Raw genomic sequence first — 8,782 nt, forward strand, 5'->3', positions numbered from 1 at the left:
ACATGAACATATAAAATATCTTCTAAAAGTTCCTCTGAAACAATAAAATAATCTACAACACTAGATCCTGCATAATTATGACATGTATAGTTTCCTCGACAATCACCAAATGTTCTGCCATTAGTTATTCTTAGTTTATTTGTAACACACATTTCTAGTAAATCTTTGCCTCTACAGTCTAGTGTTTTGTCTCTACTGTGTCTTACCCCGATATCTACATCAATATTATACATTTCATTGTCTATAAGAATGTAAGAGGTTGAATCTCCCCTAATGTAATCAAGTTCAATACCTGTTCTTGCATTGAAGTCACCTGTTAATAAAATATTCGTATATTTGTGTGGGAGGGAGATGAAAACAACACAGTTTTAGAAACGAAAAAAGGGGGAGATAAATCTGAAAGAGTGTTTTGGAGCGGGTGGGTTAGTAGGGGAATAAATAAATTAAATGAGAAAAAAGAAAATAAATGAATAAAGATGTGATGATATCGTGAACGAGATTTTCTATATTAATGCAACTGTCGAGAATATTCCAGAAATGAATCGGGATCGGGATTCGATCTTTTTGACAGCTGACAAACATAAACATCGTAAACAAACTGCATAACGGAAAAGCTAGCTTAGGGTCATACAGGGACAAACAACAAGGAAAGGGCAAGTTTTTTGTTATTTCTTTTTTTATATAAATAAGAAAATTCTGCTTAGTCAGCGATATCAAAGATGAAACGAATTTTGTATGTGATTGTTTTACGTCTACAGTAACCTTCACCAAACTGTCCAAAGACAAAATGTTGAATAACGATCGTTCATTGATGTTAAGAGAATAATTTATTTTCATTGCTCTAAAGTATCTATAGTAGATAATAATATATTATTATCTCGTTTAATTAGGGAATTTTCAGACATTGGAACGAAAATGCATTCTGTGGACAGCCCCATCTCTCCAGCAGATCCCCATGATAGGAGCAGAGTAACCAAAATCATTGAATCGATAAAGAAGGCAATCTTTATCCTTGGGACAGCATGTATTGTGTTTTATGCGGCCAGCAACTCCATTACTTGGTTAGTTTAAGACATATCTAATAATAATTTAATTTTGTTTGTATTGTAGCCTCTGGTTGGTTAATATCCAAAAAGGAACACAAAATATTTCTGTATAACCTGGTTTGGTATGGGGACACACCCCCCTGACAACCAGCTGAATCATCTGTATCCATACAATCCTCTCATTTCCAGTCCTCGGGATTCATGGAAAATTCCAGATTTAATATATGTACCTTTAACTTAACAATAATTCGATCTTACCACATGTAAACAAACAACAAGGCTGCCGCTAGCCTATGCATCAGTTTTTACCTCCCCTCGCTTCCCAGCACTTCCGTTACTACGGTTGTATTATTGAGCGGCAAATTTGAACTAATGAAAAGCGACGAAATTTTACACCCTTAGTTATTTAATGATTTTAAAATTAAATTATTTAGGAATGACTCTAATTCTTGGCCAAATTATTCGAGTATAACCTGGTTTGGGTCAGTTTACGCTTTATAATCCGCAAAGCGGATTATAAAACAGCGTAAACTGACCCAAACCAGGTTATACTCGAGTATAACCTGGTTTGGGTCAGTTTACGCTTTATAATCTGCGAAGCGGATTATAAAACAGCGTAAACTGACCCAAACCAGGTTATACTCGAATAATTTGGCCAAGAATTAGAGTCATTCCTTATAATTTAATTTTAAAATCATGAAATAACTATGGGTGTAAAACTTCGTTGCTTTTTATTAGTTCAAATTTGCCGCTCAATAATACAACCTTAGTAACGGAAGTAACGGAAGTGATGGGAAGCAAGGGGAGGTAAAAACTGATACATAGGCCTAGCAGCCTTTTTACATGTGGTAAGAGCGAATTATTGTTTGAAGTTAAAGGTACGTTTATTAAATCTGGAATTTTCCATGAATCTCGAGGACTGGAAATGAGAGGATTGTATGGATACAGATAATTCAGCTGGTTGTCAGGGGGGTGTGTCCCCATACCAAACTAAGTTATACAGAAATAATTTGTGTTCCTTTTTGGATATTAACCAATCAGAGGCAAGAATACAAACAAAATTAAATTATTAAGGAATGACTCTAATTCTTGGCCAAATTATTCGAGTATAACCTGGTTTGGGTCAGTTTATGCTGTTTTATAATCCGCTTCGCGGATTATAAAGCGTAAACTGACCCAAACCAGGTTATACTCGAATAATTTGGCCAAGAATTAGAGTCATTCCTAAAATATATAAATAATTGACAGAATTGCAAAGCAAAATACACTGTATGATGTCCATGATTAAAGGTAAGATTTCATTTTCTTTCTGAATTATAAAGACTTCAAAATGTGGCAGTATTGCCATAGGGAGTTTTTTGTTTACATTATGGTGTACAGGGGTGTGCAATTACAAAAATTAGTTAATAGCCCATCGGGCTAGTGGCAGTAACAAAGTTACTAGCCCGAGGTTGTCAGTCACTAGCCCATTAAGTATTGAAAACAATACATGTATAAGTATAACAAAAAGGTAAAAAAAAAACCATTTAAGTTGAAATAAATAAAACAAATAATGGTTTGCGCTTTGTTATTGTCAGGTACTTCGACTATAACTGTCACTGAAACGACTGGCGATAGCAACACAATATATATATGTAGGTTAAAACGAATTAAAGATTATGATTTTACAACAAAGTTAATTCGTACATCAATTCAGTCGATGTAAATATATGTATACTTTCGTTTTAGATTTACTAGCCCGACGGGCTAATGCAGTATAGATTTATGATAGCCCAACCTCTAAAATTGGTAGCCCCGGGCGTCGGGCGATGGTAATTGCACACCCCTGGTGTAATATTCACATGGTTAAAGAGGTTGCAATTGTTTTGTCTGCCTTTTTGCCATTCTACATGCTAGTCCCTAATACATCCATTATTTATGAAACAAACATTATTTTTAGCTCAACTGCATGCATACAGCTGAACATCAGTATCTCAAAAATCAATATTATGCATAGCATGGATATGATGAAGTTTTTGGAAGACCCAACAATTTTTCCTTGATGTAATTTAACCTTATATCTCAAACCCTTGGATAAATCTCAGTCCCATTGAATTTGAGATAACAAAGTTTTACTGTATATCAACCTTTCAGTTTTCTAAATTTCCAACTCACTCATCTGTCCGAGGTCAAATCTCTTTAAATGCTCATTAGCGTTAGTGTTTTTTGTGTCATTTAAAATTGCCTTCAGCCAAACTCAAACCTTCAGGTTTAAAGTCATTGAATTTGTTGGTAAGACCTTGTAAGGTACAATGTATATATTGATATCTATCAATCAATCATATTCCACATACTGGTATATATATGTTATCTGTGCTTCTAAACATAGATTGATCATTGATTTTCATGGCTATTTTGAAATTTTATTGTAAATCTTTTCTGAATCCTTGAATATTCGTGCCCCATGCATAAACAAAAGGCCCATGGACCACATCATTCACCTGAGCACTTTGGCTAGGGATGAGCAGAAATCAGTTCAGTATTGAAAAGTTTAAATATATAAGTGGTCGAACTCAACCCTGGCAAGTTGATTTCAACAAACTGAATATATGCTAACTGAGGACACTTCTATAATGAAGCAGGAGCAAGACCTTGAGCTGAAAAAATTCAGTCAATTTCTTTTTTATATTTTGAGTATTACTAATTTGGAATATCCTACATATCTTAAACCAGTTCTTTCATCAGATTTATTGACTAATTTACAAGATTGCAGCAAAATATTGCCCCGTGGTACTGTGTCTGTATGTACCACAGGGTCTTGATACAATCTTAGCAAAATCGGGTATAAAGTTTTACAAAGAAATATATAGGGAAAAATCTTCTAAAACCATGATTAGTCAAAGAAATATAGAAGCATCCACAGTTAGTGTAGATTCAAATTTGTTAAAATCATGACCCACCCCTCCCCCAACCCCCATTGGGTAGGTTGGGACCATACAAGACCCCCCACTTTTTTCTGGACGTAAATTTTTACTACTAATGTTGTATGAAAATATTCATTGAAAGGCTTATTCACCCACTTTCTGATACAGTATAACTGATATCCCTCAAACATTAATTGGCCCTCATCCAAAATTAAATGTAGAGTTTGGAGAATTTTGCAATTTATCATTTGGGGGGGGGGGGGGGTGTCCCTTATAATCCCCTCTTTTCAAAATGGATGCTACATGCCTTTTTTTCTTCATTGCACCAGAAACAGATTTAGAAATTCCAAATTAATACAACTGCATGGTTATGTTTATCTCTCATTTGACTAGGAATTCAGCAAATGTAAACAAGCAAGATAACATAGACTGTATAATGAGCTTGTATCAGTTATCATTGAATCATAAGATAAAACAGTTATTACAATTTTTGAGATCAAAATATTATTATATTGCATTATTGCAATTTTTGGAGCTCGGTGAATATTTTACTGCTCAGGTGGCTAAATCATCGATTTGACCTCAAAATGGCAATTATTGTGTAATATATATATAAAATTGTTTATTAACTTAATACATCTGTATTTCATGATATTGCCAAGAGTGATGTACAGCTAAAATGTACCCGGTATTCATTGTAAGATGTTAGTTGTAACTGTGAAAATAATATTGTACAACACTAAACAATATAGCTTGAGGGAATATCATTTATACCAACTAGTGGAAGGACCTACATGTACACTAAGAAACTCTTAGATATATAATTACAGGCAATAATAACAGTGTGATGCATTCTTGGAGTTTCTATCTGAAATTCCTGGGTATTTTGTTATATTTGAAGTATGTGTGCAGGTTACTGTATGGACTCCATATAAAACTGGTTCTCCATATAGCTCAGAAAATTCTGGTTTTCAGGCATCTTCAGAGAATATGGGGTGCATCAGGGAATTTGTGGCAGAAAATATGGGATAGGATCTGTCTTAGTTTTGGAGAAAATGATCTATTTATTGGTGTTGTTGGTAAGTTCCATTTTTAAATTTATCTTAATGGATTTCCTATATTTACTGATTATATACTGTAAATCAATATGTAAAATTTTTGTTATCGCATGCAGGGACCTACATAGTAACCATGAGTGTGTTTTGGTTGGCCAACTTCTTTCTCCTTATAATGGAAGTAACAAAGTGGCCAAAATGTTTGATTAAATATAAGATACAGGAAGATCCTCTGCCAGAGGTAGGTATTTATGTAATAAAAAATGTGTAAGATGTAAGGGAAAAATAGGTTTCTTCAATCAACAAAGTGAAATTATTATATGCCTGTAACCGAAGATTTGGGGGCACATAGTTCTTGGTCTGTCCATCTGTTCGTCTGCAAAAGCTTTAATCTTGACCATACTTTTTGAACGGTTGGTGCTAGGGCTCACATATTATATTCCACATTTGTATTACTTTTTACGAGGCTTTTCTTTGGATACCAACGTTTTGACCTTATGACTTAGACCTTGGAGTTTGACCTACTTTTGAAAACCTTTAACCTTGGCCATATTTCCTGAATGGTTAGTTTTAGGGCTTTCATATTTCTCATTTGTATTTGTGGCAAGACCTTTGAGTACCAACATTTTTGACTTTATGGCCCTGGAGTTTTATCAACTTCTAAAAAAAACTTTTAACTTTGCAATGAACTGTCAAAACAAAAATGTTTCACAAGTACATCTTGTTAATAATAACTTTTATCTAACAACGAACTGCTTTTAAATTTCTAGAAATGCAACATATTTTCCAGACTCCATTAAAATCATAACATTGTAGAAATAATACATAATGTTTTTGTAAAAATTCAATACCAGAAACAGAAGCCAATGCTGAAAAGAGCTATACAGGTAGTGTTGTTTAATCAAACTGTGATCACCATACCATTCATGTTTGGGATGTACTACCTGATGAAGTGGAGGGGCTGTGTCTTTCAAGGGGAACTACCCACCTTTCACTGGTTCCTGCTGGAATTAACAGTGTTTTCTCTCGTAGAAGAGCTGTTTTTCTATTACTCTCACAGGTTAGTGAATATGAAAATTTAATGATATGACTCTCTTGCATGCTACTTAAAAGGTATAAAAAATTTTAAACAGATCAACAGACATTGAATCAGTAATTTTTGCCCAAATAGATAGCCCTAAAATGTCATGAAATATACTTGTTCAGGTACTTGCAAATAAATATGTCACTTTCAGACTCCTGCACCACCGAAATCTGTACTCTTACATCCACAAACGTCATCATGAATGGACTGCTCCTATAGGCATAATATCCCTGTATGCTCACCCCATAGAGCACCTAGTCAGTAATCTGTTACCCCCCGTCCTTGGCCCCTTTCTGATGGGGTCTCATGTCTGCTCTGCCTGGCTTTGGTTCTCTATAGCTCTTCTGTCTACCACTGTGGCTCATTGTGGTTACCACTTCCCCCTGTTACCATCACCAGAGGCCCATGACTACCACCACAAAACGTAAGTTACCATATCAAAAGATTTTTATTAACTTTTATGGTCATGTATGACAGATAAATTATTAAATGGGTAGGTGACAAGAACATGTTGGGTATAGCAGCACAACTGTAGCTCTCTGGTTGAGAAAATTTGAACAGACAAACCAGAGAGCTACAGATCGAAGATCATTGTAAAACATTCACCTCTTTTTAGGTCACCTGAGTTACTCAGGTGACCTATTGCTATCCATTTTTGTCCATCTTAATGCATTGTGCAAATTGGGGAAAAGTCCAGGCAATAAAAATACATCAACTTTAAGATTTGTTACTGAGTACTAAATTAATATTTTACTGATCCCTGATCAATCTTTCTCTCTTGCTTTTGGGTAACATAGCTTCATTTATAAACTTATTTTGTTTTAATCTATGGATTGTTACATTATACTCAGGTAACCTTCAAGGCCCTTAGGCCTCTTGTTTTGTAACTATTTTTGTATTCTATGCATTCATTAACCAAAAGACATATTCAACCAAAAGAGCTGCAGTTGTACATCTAATGCATCTTCGGTAATAAATTTATATTGATTGTTAGGTTTATTAACAATTTTGGAGTTCTTGGGATCTTGGATCGTCTCCATGGGACAGACACATCTTTCCGTGCCAGTAAGGCATATCAGAGGCATATTCTTCTCTTGGGATTAACCCCACTATCTCAGCAGATCCCAGACTCCCCTTCAAAGAAAGCACAGTGATTCACACACTGTTTCCATGGCTGTCTCAACAAAAGATCTGAAATTTACCCACCAAGCTATTAAATGACACTTAATATAATGTTTCAAAGCAGTGGATCATTTTGTTTATGATTATGATATAAAAGTATTACTGTCAATTTTTCTGTGATACTAGCCTATAATAATTCCAACTTACAATTTTCATGTCTTTTGAATTTACTATGAATTCTGAGTAGATGCCAAGTGACTATTTAGAAAAATATTGCATTTTAGTGTTAATTTGGCCTGAAAATTGAGAATAAGTACTAAGCATTGTATTACGCTTTTTCAAACAGCTGTGTTTTTTGTTTTGTTTAAATGTCTTGGGAACAAATATGTGTATGGGGATTGCTTACAATGGAGATTCTATAACATACAATTCATACATTTGATTTTTTTTCTGCTGTCCATAAAAATATACTTGACATCATATGAATGATAAATGTTTAATGTCTATTATTCTGGTGTTGATGAGGTGAAAATCAAGCTATGAGCACATGATATCAATGCCTAGAAGTAAACTACATTTCTTGTACTTACTACTGAGTATCTAAAATTTCTGTATTATAATTCCCACCACCCTCTGACCTGCCTTCTCTAAATAATTTCATTATAAGCTTTCCTTATTTATCCTGATGAAAGTGTGAGCTCTGAATTTACTAGCAATTTTATTATTGATATAAAAATGGCAACAGAATGTTTTTATTCTGAACAATCGAACACTAGTATATGTACTTTTATACATTTTTTTTTTTTGTTTTAAAGACACTTCTAGTCTTTCTCTGGTCATTTATCATGCAGGACACCAGAAATGTTATTTCAAGATATTTGTGCTGAAGATAATAATAAATTAACAACTTAAACATATATTGTTTATTTGTCTTCTGCCTGTCATAATACATGCAACTGTTGAAGTTTGGTTTCCTGAAAACCTACACCAAATGATATGTTAATATGAAAATTTTTAACTCTCATTTCTGAAACATTTGAATATGTATTCCTAAAGTATCTTTTTTACACACTCACATAGTTTAAGATAAAAAGTATAAAAGACTTACAATGGGGAGTCATAATAAGACCTAAAATAGTAATAAATCACCGTATAACAAAAAATATCATATGAAATGTGAAAGTCACATAATATCATGTGAAATGTGAAAGTCACATAATATCATGTGAAATGTGAAAGTCACATAATATCATGTGAAATGTGAAAGTCACATAATATCATGTGAAATGTGAAAGTCACATAATATCATGTGAAATGTGAAAGTCACATAATATCATGTGAAATGTGAAAGTCACATACATGTCTTTCCAATGAGCTCTCGAAACATTCTCAGGTCACAATATTAAACGTGTAATGAAATGTGAATATAACCAACAGTTATCATGCTCAAAAATCTAATTAACCAGACCCCTGAAAACATCAAAGATGGGATCAGGTGGGAGTAAGCACCGACTTTCAACCGGTCAAACCCACTATAAGCCCTTTGTCTTGATTGGGTGAACGAAGTAATCC

At 33.9% G+C, this 8,782-nt stretch overlaps 1 protein-coding gene across 1 annotated transcript; it reads left to right on the forward strand.

Moving 5' to 3' along the window:
- Positions 1 to 578: 578 nt before the first annotated feature.
- LOC133179076 (fatty acid hydroxylase domain-containing protein 2-like) lies at positions 579 to 8,123 on the forward strand. Its single transcript, XM_061313797.1, has 7 exons — positions 579 to 653; positions 891 to 1,061; positions 4,925 to 5,028; positions 5,124 to 5,245; positions 5,859 to 6,064; positions 6,240 to 6,512; positions 7,083 to 8,123. The coding sequence occupies exons 2-7, from the start codon at positions 916 to 918 to the stop codon at positions 7,240 to 7,242; spliced, it is 1,011 nt and encodes a 336-aa protein (XP_061169781.1). The 5' UTR covers positions 579 to 653; positions 891 to 915; the 3' UTR covers positions 7,243 to 8,123.
- Positions 8,124 to 8,782: the final 659 nt, after the last annotated feature.

This window comes from Saccostrea echinata, unplaced genomic scaffold (genome assembly GCF_033153115.1).
Source record: "Saccostrea echinata isolate AGI-Se365-2 ecotype Australia unplaced genomic scaffold, CSIRO_AGI_Sech_v1 ptg000004l, whole genome shotgun sequence".
NCBI classification, from domain to species: domain Eukaryota; kingdom Metazoa; phylum Mollusca; class Bivalvia; order Ostreida; family Ostreidae; genus Saccostrea; species Saccostrea echinata.

Coding starts and splice junctions, on each gene's coding strand:
- LOC133179076 (XM_061313797.1), top strand. CDS start 916: ATGCATTCTGTGGACAGCCCCATCTCTCCAGCAGATCCCCATGATAGG. Junction 1,062..4,924: donor GCCAGCAACTCCATTACTTG/GTTAGTTTAAGA, acceptor TCTGGTTTTCAG/GCATCTTCAGAGAATATGGG. Junction 6,513..7,082: donor CATGACTACCACCACAAAAC/GTAAGTTACCAT, acceptor ATTGATTGTTAG/GTTTATTAACAATTTTGGAG.